The sequence below is a fragment of the Galeopterus variegatus genome, unplaced genomic scaffold (assembly GCF_000696425.1).
Source record: "Galeopterus variegatus unplaced genomic scaffold, G_variegatus-3.0.2 Scaffold8378, whole genome shotgun sequence".
Lineage (NCBI taxonomy): Eukaryota > Metazoa > Chordata > Mammalia > Dermoptera > Cynocephalidae > Galeopterus > Galeopterus variegatus.
Genome location: NW_007734489.1, coordinates 27981 through 40942, shown reverse-complemented (window position 1 = coordinate 40942; position 12962 = coordinate 27981). Strand labels below are relative to the sequence as shown.

Genomic DNA, 12962 nt, shown 5'->3' with positions numbered 1-12962 from the left:
GGGTACCTTATTTTTCTCCATACTCTTTCTCCTTTTATCCATTGTCTTTCCTTGTTAAGTTTGAATTTTGAAAATTGACTACCTGGGATATCTTTGTTTATGATTTTTTTGTTCCTCCTTTCCATAGAACTTTGAAGTAGTAAGGTTAAATTTTGCTTTTAGTTTAACCTCACAAAGTATGAAATGTTTACCAATTAGACATTTTCTTGAAATACTTGTCACCCAAATGGAATTTAACACAGTTCTCAAAGGTTATTTGGGAAAATGTTATGAATTCTAGTTCACTGAACAATTTTACAGAGAGTAGAATTATGATATTCTAATGATGTAATCTTCTATAAACATTTATTGACTCAAAATGATGTAATATCCTTAAAGATATACTGCTATAGTATTCTCTTTAAGTTTATCTTAACTTCAATCTATTACTCTAATTAACTACTTGAAAGTATTTAATCATTTTTGCTCATAAAATTAACAGAAAACACACTTATCATTAGTTATTGCAACATTTTACTCTTACAATAATAAATATGCATTTATACTTCAGAATTTTAACNTTCTCTTTAAGTTTATCTTAACTTCAATCTATTACTCTAATTAACTACTTGAAAGTATTTAATCATTTTTGCTCATAAAATTAACAGAAAACACACTTATCATTAGTTATTGCAACATTTTACTCTTACAATAATAAATATGCATTTATACTTCAGAATTTTAACGTATCTAGCACATTAGGAGGATTTCACTATGGGTTATATGTAGAATGCTTACTCATGTTTGAAAGTGAATATTCATACATTAACAATAAATATAATCCCCCCAAATAAATACTATTTGAGGTGATAGATATGTTAATTAGATTGGTTGTAGTAATAATTTCATGAAGTATGCATATATCAAAACATCATATTGTACACTTCAAATATATAAAATTTTTATTTGTCAATTGTAACTCACTAAAGCTAGAAAAAGTAAAATTAAAAATATAAAAAACTTGTGTCCCATTTATGTTATAGCTATTTTTACACAGATTATGTATAATGATCATCAACATGATCATAAGATCACTGTTCACTCACAAATTTAGGAACAGCAGAAATGCTTAGATCTTCAGTTTTGTAAAGCCCAAGGCTGAAACTGAAGCCATATCAAAAATTCTGACTGAATACTGAGTCCAAATATCCACTTTGTTACATTTCTTCCCCTTATCAAACATAAAGTCAGGATAGGTATAAAAGAAAAAGGTCAAGGCTTTGAAAACTCAAAGACTGCACACACTTGAAACTTCCTGCATTTATGTTCATTATTATCATTATATATGTCCTAATTGATCTTTATGTTTTGAATTTTCAAGCAATATATGAGATATATGTCAGTGAAAAGTAATGGGAAAGTGATCTTAAAAATTTAATTCAGCCTGTTATTGGTACCAATAATCCCATGAATAGTGATGAAGTGAAAACAAAAGCATCATGTCTGGCTAGAGGGGACATCCTTACCTATGAAATGCTGGCATCATGTGAGTGAGCAATGCAAAATCTCAAACATAGCTTTTAGGAATAAGGTTTCCTTTATTTGATTCTTCTTTTGAAATACAACCACATGAGAGTCCGAAAGTCATAAGTGCTTAGGTGCTGTCCATATTACAATATAATTCACAGAATCTGCCTATGATGGCCACTTTCCATTGCTATAATAATCTGCATCCCCTAATCAGCAGCGAGGGCAGATGAATAAGCATTAGACAGAACTTTCACTGCCTCCTCGAAAGTTTGTCCTCAGTAATCCTCCACAGCTCTTATTTTCCTCTTGTGATTCCTTACATATACTCTGATGTACAGCTCCAGCCAACTTATCCTTTAAAATCTTCCTCTGGACTAGGGTTTTAAAGCATTAGATTAACTGTGCAGAGCCAAATTTAGCATGCATACATATAAGAACTAAGATTTTACATATATTACATAGTGAATATGAGACCTGTGATCTAATCACAAAAGGAAATTCTAAAGTGTTTTAAGAAGGGAATGCTGATATTACAGAGAGTAGGTATCTAATGAGTCACGTCAACTACTTCAGGCAGTTCTTTATCCCTTCATTGATTGTCATGTCCTGCACGAGTACCCCCTTATTTGAAACAACATTTCCTAAATGCCTACTGTATGCCAGGAATTATTCTTTAGTATAAAAAGATGACAAAGATTTGGCTCCTGCCCTCGAGAGTCTGAGAGGGGACCTGGCATGTAGTAGGAACCCAAAGAACATTTTATGAATGAACAAAGTAATTACAGGAGTTTACGAGTTTCTTTATGATTTATGTATTTTGAAAATTTCAATGCCAGAACTAAATCAACAAAATGAAAAGAGATTGTGAAGAAAGGGCATGATATTCTTAGGTTGCATTCACCAAGTCATTTTTCCCACAGAAAAAAAATAAAATGATTTTAAATTATTAGTGTTTAGAGTTTTTTGCAATAATTTTTTGCATCTTTAAAGATACCTAGGTAACAATCGACAGTGGAAATTTAGTTTGGGGGCCTTCACTACAAAACTGTGTGTGTGTGTGTTTGTTTTTTTTTTAAATCAGCCCCCAAGCATTCAATACTTGCATTCCTCTTTGGACAAAAGGTGCTAAAAAATGGAAAAACTAAAGATGGACAAAGGCTTACCAATACCTCTGCAGAGAGATTCCAGTCAACCTCCAGATTCGAATTACTTCTATTTATTCCTTGACAGGTGAGATGAGATTATGATTAATAATAATGTCATCTATCTTATCAAACTAGGAACAGCCAACAGCAAATTATTAGAAACATCTCTAACGCCAACAACTCCTCCATTAACAACTGCTAAAGAAGAAGGTGAGTAGTGATTCATTTTGCCACCATTTTGTTAAATATATAATTCACATACCATAATGGTGACCTTTTAAAGCATACAATTCAGTGGTTTTTAGTATGTTCATAAGATTGTGCAACCATCACCACTCTCTAATTCCAGAATATTTTCATCTCCCCCCAAGGAAACCTTGTATCCATTACCAATCACTCCCCTTCCCCCTCTTTCTCCAGCCTCTGATAATCACTAACCTACTTTCTGCCTCTAAAAATTTGCCTATTCTGGACATTTCATGTAAATTAAATCATACAATACATGACCTTTTGTTTCTGGCTTCTTTCACTTAGCATAATGTTCTCAGGTTCCTCTGTGTTGTAGCGTGTATCTGTAGTTCATTTTTTATGACTTGAATAATATTTAATTGTATGGATATACTACATTTTCTTTATGTATTAGATGATGGACTTTTGTTGATTATAAATAATGCTGCTGTAAACATTTGTGTACAAATTTTTGTGTTCCCACATGTTTGTCATTTCTCTTGAGTACGTATGCTGGAGTGAAACTGCTAAGTTATATGGTAACTGTGTTTAACATTTTGAAGAAATGGCTGGCTGGTTAGCTCATTTGGTTAGAGCGTGGTGCTGGTAACACCAAGGTTAAAGTCCCCATGTGGGCAAGCAGCCAAAAAGAAAAAAAGGTAACATTGGTAACATTTTGAGGAACTGATTTCCAAAGCAGTATACTATATTACATTCCCACCAGCAATGTATGAGAGTTCCAATATCTTCATATTCTAGCCAATACTTGTTGTCTGTCTTTTTCATTATATTCATCCTAGTGGGTATGAAGTGGTATCTCTTTTTTGATTTTGATTTACATTTCCCTAATGACGAATGACGTTGAACATATTTCATGTGCTTGTTAGCCATTCATATATTTTCTTTGAAAAAATGTCTTTTCAAATTTTTGCCCATTTAAAAAAATTGGGCTATTTTTCTTCTTGTTGAGTTGCAAGAGTTCTTTATATATTAGAGACTAGATACTTATCTAATAGATAATCTGCAAATATTTTCTTCCATTCTATAGATTGTCTTCTTATTTCCTTGACAGTATCCTTTGACGCATCACTTTTGTATTAGTTTCTTAGTCAAACCTAAGAAATCATTGCCTAATTCAAGGTCACAAAGATTTATAGCAATATTATTTTCTTCTAAGAGTTCCATAGTTTTAGCTCTTACATTTAAAGTTAATTTTTGCATATAGCATGAGGTAGACATCCAACTGCTTTCTTTTGCATGTAGATATCCAGTTCCTTGGCACCATTTGTTGAAAAGACTATTCTTTTCCCATTTGAATCACCTTGCACCCTTGATGAAAATCAATTGACTATAAATATATGGTTTTTCTTCTGGACTCCTAAATCTACTCCATTTATCTGTATGTCTATCATTATGCCAGATTCTTGATTAATATAGCTTTGTATTAAGTTTTGAAAACAGAATATGTGTATCTTCTTCTTTTTCTTCTTTTTCTAGATTATTTGGCAATTCTGGGTCACTTAAATTTCAGTATGAATTTTAGGATCAACTTTTCAATTTCTGCAAAAAGCCACCTGGGATTGTGATAGGGATTGCATTGGATCTGTAGATCAATTTGGGGAGTATTTTCATCTTAAAAATCTTAAGTCTTCCAATCCATGGGCACAGGATGCCTTTTCATTTACCAAAGTCATCTTTAATTTTTTTTTATCATGCTTATAGTTTTCCATGTACAAGACTCACACTTCTTTTGTTTAATTTATTCCTAATGTTTTTATAAATGGAATCATTTTTTCTTAATTTCAGTTTTGGATTGTTCATTGCTACTGCATAGAAATGCAGTTTATTTTTATATATTGATATTATATCCTGCTACATTGATAAACTTGTTTAATGATTCTAATTCGTCTGTGTGTGTGTTTCTTAGGATTTTCTATATACAAGATCATGCCATCTGCAAATAGAGATAGTGTTTCTTCTTCCTTTTAAGTGTGAATGCCTATTTTATTTTATTTATTTTATTTTTACCTAATTCCCAGGTTAAAACCTCCAATACAATATTAAATAGAAGTGGCGAGAGGGGACATCCTTGTCTTGTTCCTAATTATAAGAGAAAGCAGTCAGTCTTTCACCAATAAGTATAATGTTAGCTATGAGTTTTTCACAGATGCTGTCTTTGTTCATTTTCTACTAAAACAGAATACTACAGACTGGGTAATTTATAAAAAACAGAAGTTTATTTGGCTCATGGTTCTGGAGTCTGGGAAGTTCAAGAACATGGTGCTTGCATCTGGCAAGGGCCTTCATGCTGTGTTATCCTATGGTGGAAGGGCAAGCGAACATGCCAGACCAAGAGACAAGATACGGGCCAAACTTATCCTCTTATCAGGAGCCCATTCCCACAATAATGACATTAATCCATTCATGAAGGAAGAGTTCTCATGACTTAATCACCTCTTAAAGCCTCCACCTCCCAATACCATTAAATTGGCAATTACGTGTGAGTTTTGGAGGTGACATTTAAATCACAGAAATGCCCTTTATCATGATGAGGAAGTTCCTTTCTATTATTAGCTTGTTGAATGTTTTTATCATGAATACCTTTTCTCAGTACATTGAGATTATCATGTGGTTTTTATCCTTTATTTTATTAATATGGAATTGATATCGATTTCTGTATATTGAACCAACCTTGCATTCCTGGGATAAATTCAACTTGGTCATGTATAATTCTTTTTATATGGGGCTAGATTTATTTGTATTATTTTGTTAAGGATTTCTGTGTCTATATTTATTAGAGATGTAAGTTTGTAGTTTTCTTTTCTTGTGATATCTTTGTCTGGTTTTTGGTATCAGGGTAACTAGCTAATAGAATGATTTGGATGTGTTCTCTCCTCCGCTAATTATTGGTAAAGTTTGTGATGATTGATGATAATTGTTCTTTAAATTTTGGTGGAATTTATGAGTGAAGCCATCTATTCCTGGGCTTTTCTTTGTGCAATGTTTTTTAAAAACTTATTATTACTAACAATCTCTTTACTTGTTATAGCTCTATTAGATTTTCTATTCCTTCTTGCCTCAGTGTTCATAGTTGGTGATTTTCTAGGAATTTGTTCCTTTCATCTAGGTTATCTAATTTATTGGCATACAATTATTTATAGCATTACCTTATAACCCTTCTTATTTCTGTAAGTTTAGTAGTAATAAGTCCTCTTTCATTCATGATTTTGATAATTTGAGTCCTCTCTCCTTTTTTCTTTGTTAGGTAACTAAAGGTTTGTCAATTTTTTTTTTTGTTTGTTTTTGTTTTTGTGACCAGTAAGGGGATCACAACCCTTGGCTTGGTGTTGCCCAGCACTGTGCTCAGCCAGTGAGTGCAGCGGCCATCCCTATATGGGATCCGAACCCATGGTGGGAGTGCTGCTGCACTGCCAGTGCTGCACTCTCCCGAGTGAGCCATGGGGTTGGCCCCAAGGTTTGTCAATTTTGTTGATCTTTTCAAAGAACCAACTTTTGATTATATTGTTTTCTGTATTGTCTTTCTATTCTCTATTTTCTTTCTGCTTTATTTTAAGTGGGATACACACAAACACATGCTCGTGCACACACACACACACACCCAACTTGTTAGCGCTGTATCTAGAAAAGAGTAAATAAGTCTAGGTGAAAGCCCTTATTCTTGAGCATAGTGTAGNTTTGAGTCCTCTCTCCTTTTTTCTTTGTTAGGTAACTAAAGGTTTGTCAATTTTTTTTTTTTTTGTGACCAGTAGGGGGATCACAACCCTTGGCTTGGTGTTGCCCAGCACCGTGCTCAGCCAGTGAGCGCAGCGGCCATCCCTATATGGGATCTGAACCCATGGTGGAAGTGCTGCTGCACTGCCAGTGCTGCACTCTCCCGAGTGAGCCATGGGGTTGGCCCCAAGGTTTATCAATTTTGTTGATCTTTTCAAAGAACCAACTTTTGATTATATTGTTTTCTGTATTGTCTTTCTATTCTCTATTTTCTTTCTTTCTTCTCTAATCCTTATTATTTCTTTTCTCCTTCTTCCTCTGGATTTAGTTTTCTCTTCTTCTAGTTTCTTAGTTGGCAGATTAGGACTTTGATTTGATATCTTTCTTCTTTTTTTAATATAGGTATTAACACCTATAAATTTACCTCAGTGTTGCTTTCTCTGCATTTCGTAAATTTTGATATGTTGTGTTTCCAAGTTCATTTATCTCAGAATATTTTCTAATACTTCCTGTGATTTATTCCTTGACCCATTGGTTATTGAGGAGTGTATTACTCAATTTGCACATATTTATGAATTTATTTCCACAATGTTTTAAAAAAATTATTCTTTTCATTTTAATGTATTTACTACCTATCAGATGTTACCCTGTTTAATCATGCAATCTTAAAATTAAATTAAATTATATTTTTAAAATGGTATGAAGACTATTTTAAAGCATATTATACATCCTTGCCACATTAAACAAAGCATAACAAACTTGATCTGCAAGTGATCTGCAATTTGTTTGAAAGCACTATTTTTTCAATAGTGCATTTTGTACTAATTTTAAGGGATGTATTATCATATTGAAAAGATTGTTTAAAATTATTTACATATTATTATCTAAAGACAAAAATCTGAATTTCAGAAAAATTAACATAATAACAAGAAAAAGCAAAAAAATTTATAATAATAATTTGGAATTTGAAACCTGGTTCTTTGACTTCAAATTTTTTTCTTATTATTTAACAAATTAAAAATTAACTATTTTTTAATGGGCCAGTATTATTACTACATTTGGTTATTATATAGTGAGCTCCTTAGATATAAACAAGGCTTATAGGGCTTTTTTTTTCTTTCTGCACAAAATAGTCACCAAATTCCATAATTTTTTGCTTTTCTTTTCTGCTTTTGGTGTATGCTCTTGTTCTGCTTTCAGGCTGTCACTTTGGTTAGATTGCCAGCCTGCTGTGGCTGGTTATTTATCTTAAGTTGCTGCTTTATTTTAAGTGGGATACACACACACACATGCTCGTGCACACACACACACCCAACTTGTTAGCACTGTATCTAGAAAAGAGTAAATAAGTCTAGGTGAAAGCCCTTATTCTTGAGCATAGTGTAGGAATATTAACACATGAATTTCACAATAGATCTTGTTATTTCTACCAGCTGTGATGTTCTTCATCTTACTTTGAGTGTGGATAGGCAAGGTTACTATTTAGGAACCTTACTATTAAGTAAGGCAATAGTTGTCTAATTTTTATTTTAATCAGCAGAAACAATTCTACAAAAAATATTATGAGGAAATTTGAAATGCCAATATTTCAAACAATTGGGAGTTTAACTGCTGTTATTAATCTGTTTCTGATGCTTATAACATAAATATCTGAAACTAGGTGATTTATAAAGAAAACAAAATTTATTGTTTACAATTTCAGAGGCTGAGAAGTCCAAAGTTCAGGGAGGTGCTTCTTTGGTGGTGACTTTACAGCAATGCTAAGTTTTCACAAAGCAGAAAATGGTGGAGCAGAGAGAGAGATTCTCACACGCTCTCCTTCTAAAGCCTTCAGAACCACACCCATGACCACCATTATTAATCTATTTACTATGGCATGGTCCTTATAATCTAATCTCCTCTTCAAGGCCCTACCTTTAAATTACCATGATAGGATTTTCCACCCTCAACAGTTACAGTAGGGATTCAGCTCCAATGACTTTGGGGGGCCATTCAATCCACTGCAGCTGCTCTGTGTGAAGCAGCGTAGTGGTGGTGTGTGTGAGCAAGTGAGACTTCTACCTGTTTTTCTCTCACCACCAAAAGCAGTCCTTGAGGCTTCCCCACTGAGCTCTTAGGACTTCAGGAATACAGTTTTNCTGTATCTAGAAAAGAGTAAATAAGTCTAGGTGAAAGCCCTTATTCTTGAGCATAGTGTAGGAATATTAACACATGAATTTCACAATAGATCTTGTTATTTCTACCAGCTGTGATGTTCTTCATCTTACTTTGAGTGTGGATAGGCAAGGTTACTATTTAGGAACCTTACTATTAAGTAAGGCAATAGTTGTCTAATTTTTATTTTAATCAGCAGAAACAATTCTACAAAAAATATTATGAGGAAATTTGAAATGCCAATATTTCAAACAATTGGGAGTTTAACTGCTGTTATTAATCTGTTTCTGATGCTTGTAACATAAATATCTGAAACTAGGTGATTTATAAAGAAAACAAAATTTATTGTTTACAATTTCAGAGGCTGAGAAGTCCAAAGTTCAGGGAGGTGCTTCTTTGGTGGTGACTTTACAGCAATGCTAGGTTTTCACAAAGCAGAAAATGGTGGAGCAGAGAGAGAGATTCTCACACGCTCTCCTTCTAAAGCCTTCAGAACCACACCCATGACCACCATTATTAATCTATTTACTATGGCATGGTCCTTATAATCTAATCTCCTCTTCAAGGCCCTACCTTTAAATTACCATGATAGGATTTTCCACCCTCAACAGTTACAGTAGGGATTCAGCTCCAATGACTTTGGGGGGCCATTCAATCCACTGCAGCTGCTCTGTGTGAAGCAGCGTAGTGGTGATGTGTGTGAGCAAGTGAGACTTCTACCTGTTTTTCTCTCAGCACCAAAAGCAGTCCTTGAGGCTTCCCCACTGAGCTCTTAGGACTTCAGGAATACAGTTTTAAATGACTGAAATAGATTTTAATATGTTTATTTCAATCCTATTCTTAGTAAAATAAAAAAAAATAATGTGCATTCTACAACCAGAAAACAAACAAAGCAACTCATTTTCACCTACCACCTGACCCCACTGGTAGTTGGTGTGAACCACAGTTTTCAAAAAGGGCAGTTCAAATGTTCCAGAGGCTTTTAAAGTTCCCATAAGCACTGTTGCTAATTATTTACTGATATGTAAGACCTTGTGGGTAAATAGAATTAATAAATCTGAGAAAACAAAGGAAAATCCCCTACCAATATTTACTATGACTCCAAAGAAACACTGTTAAAATGACCTTTAAAAAAGAGTCAAGTCAACATCTATGTGTTAATGTAGTCTTGAAGAAAGAGCAGAAGGATTTTAAAAAATCCAAAATTACTGGATCCCTCTGAGGCCATCAAACTACCCCCAACCCATGTGGTTTCTAGGGATTATATATAAAGGGTCACTTTAAGTACAAATACAACTTTATTCCTGGCCTGGAATAAGCCCTAAATTCCTATGTGAACCTACCTTGGTAAACAGGGTTAGATAATGGATAGATCTGGAGACACCCAATTACCCTGTTAGGCAAGGCCTGAATGGCAGGGAGCTCTTGGTGGTCTGTTCTCTAGGGTTATACCCAGTCTTGCAAGAGCAAGGACATTGCTGCACATGCAATTCCAAAGGAGCCTTAATGCCTACTTTAACCCATCATCTAAGTGATAGAGAAAATAAGAAAGAGATATGAAACTTACAGAGAAATGAAACCATTGCTACTTTTTATCTCCAACTAAAAGTTCTATGTGCTTCCATTAAGTTTCTTTTGTTCTCTTCAGAACCCTTGGGACTTCACTGTAGCCTGATTGCATTGTCTAATGTCCTCTTCCCTATGAGTGAAACACTGGAGGAGATGGATCTTAAGTTCTCCTTAGATTTTTCAAGTGTTTGACCTACATTCCTTCACGTCTTATTTTTTTTCTCTTGGACTTAACACTGAAATTTATTTACAGTCTGTGGCATTGCTTTTCACCCCAAGGGGAGAGATCAAAAAAGTCTAAGCGAAATCTTCAAGAAGCTTTTTTTACAGTCTTTGCCAATGCTTAGGAACATTTTCCTAGGATCATTGATATGAACATTTAGGCTTCTCACAATCTTTCTGCAAATGGCTCTTTAATATTATCCTGGAAGTCACTGAAATAAATCAAGACATTACTTTAAGTTTACCCCAGACTACACTCCTTGTCCTAGGGACAGAATTTCTATGGAGCACTCACTCATAAAATGGTCCTTGAAAATGGAGGTCCTTGAGCAATTACTTTAGAAATTTTACCCTCCTAGGGTTTTATAATGCACAATAATTTTTTTTTTAATTTTGCAGTCCTAATGTAATGAAATCCACTTAACTTTTTAAATCTATGCAGCTCTGAATTAATTTGACTATACCAACAACTTTTCCTTAAATTTTGTTTTGCCTATTTAAGGTATACAATATGAAGTTATGGGATACATATAAATAGTAAAATATTTACTATAGTAAAGTAAATTAACATATCCATTATCTCACATCGTTATCCATTTTTTTTATGTGGGAAGAGCAGCTAAAATCTGCTCATTTAGCAGAAATCCCCAACACAGTATGTGTTAGCTATAGTCCTCATGTCCTACATTAGAACTCTAGACTTGTTCATCCTACACATCTGCTACTTTGTATCCTCTGACTTACGTCTCCCTATACCTGGTAGCCACTGTTTTATTCTCTGTCTCTGCGCACTTGACTTTTTTAAAGAGTCCACATATAAGTGAGGTCATGCAATATTTTTCTTTCTGTGTCTCTCTTATTTCACTTAGCATGCCTTCCAGGTTCATTCAGGTTGTGGCAAATGACATTAATTTCTTTTCCATGATGGAATAATATACCATTGTGTGTGTGTATATATATATATATGCACACCACAGTTTCTTTGTCTGTTGTTCTGTAGATGGACACTTAGGTTGTGTCCATTACTTGGCTATTGAGAATAACGCTGAAATGACCATGAGAATGCAGATACCTTTATGAGGTGGTGATTTCATTTTATTTGGGTATATACCCCAAAGAAGAACTGCTGTGTTATATGGTATCTATATTTTTAATTTCTTTAGGGACCTCCATACTGTTTTCTATAGTGGCTGCACCAATCTACATTTCTACCAACAGTGTGCGAGAGTTCCCTTTGCTTTACAGTCTTCCCAACACTTGTTATCACTTGACATTTTGATAACAGCCATCCTAACGGGTTTAAAGTGATATCTCATAGTGGTTTTGATTTGCCTTTCTCTCATGATTAATGATGTTGAGCANTCATACCACAACACAAGGATTCTACAGTACATAGTTTAGTAATGCTAACTTTGTCAAAAAGTCACTTCCCCTTATTTTATTTCTTAAGACAAAGTGGCCAGACACTTTTGCCATGAGCATCAGATTAAACAATACAGCAATTCCAATAATATAATTCCAAAGAAACAAAGCTGCTAATGCCCCTCATACAATTAAAATCCATAAACTCTTACCTTCAAGTCAATGTGTTGTAACCACACATTAAATTCCTAATGTAATCAATGTCTCCATGTGTTGTTTCCTTCAATAAATTTAATTCTTCAAAATACACAAAACAAATCTCAGATTAATAATTCCAAGACAATTATAAAACAGCCTGTCTCCCTCAGACTCTTTTGCTCAACTGGAGGCAGTGGTTTCACTTAAGGATATAAAGTTAAAGTTTCTTCTCTAAACTTACAGCCTGGTACTGATATGCATCCTGATAGCATCTCTTGTGTTAAATTTTCTTTATTCCAACACAAATATAGATGATAATTCCTTATGTTTTGCCTTTCATGCATTCCACCTACACCAAAATCTAAGATTTAAAAGGCCATGAATATCAAAAACTAAGTCCTAAAAGTAAAGCTAATGTTATCTCGATGTTGCGGTTCTCTTAAAAATTAGTATTTCTCAAGCAAAATTATGTTTGGCAAACNTGTCTGTTTTTCTGCTATATAGTTTTGATTACTATAGCTTTGTAATATAATTTTAATCAGGAAATGTGAGGCCTCCAACTTTGTTTTTCTTTCTAAGGATCGATTTGGCTATTTGGAGTCTTTCATGTTTCCATACAAATTTTAGGACTGTTCTTTTCTATTTCTGTGAAGAATGCTATTGAGATTTTGATAGGGATTGCACTGAATCTGTATGTTGCTGTGGGTTGTGTGGATATTTTAACAATATTAATTCTGATCCTTGAACACAGAATATCTTTTCATTTTTTTGCATGTCGTCTTCAATTTCTTCAGTGTTTTATAGATCTCAGTGCATAGATCTACCACTTCCTTGATTAAATTT

The 12962-nt window shown here is 33.8% G+C and overlaps 1 protein-coding gene across 1 annotated transcript in view; it reads left to right on the top strand.

Moving 5' to 3' along the window:
- LOC103608385 (endomucin-like) overlaps nucleotides 1-12962 on the top strand; it is a gene marked incomplete at its 3' end in the record, with an annotated part of 55976 nt that overhangs the window by 16025 nt on the left and 26989 nt on the right. Inside the window, exon 3 of the mRNA XM_008592824.1 lies at nucleotides 2790-2864. Coding sequence (XP_008591046.1) covers nucleotides 2790-2864 — 75 coding nt within the window. The remainder of the gene's footprint in view (nucleotides 1-2789; nucleotides 2865-12962) is intronic.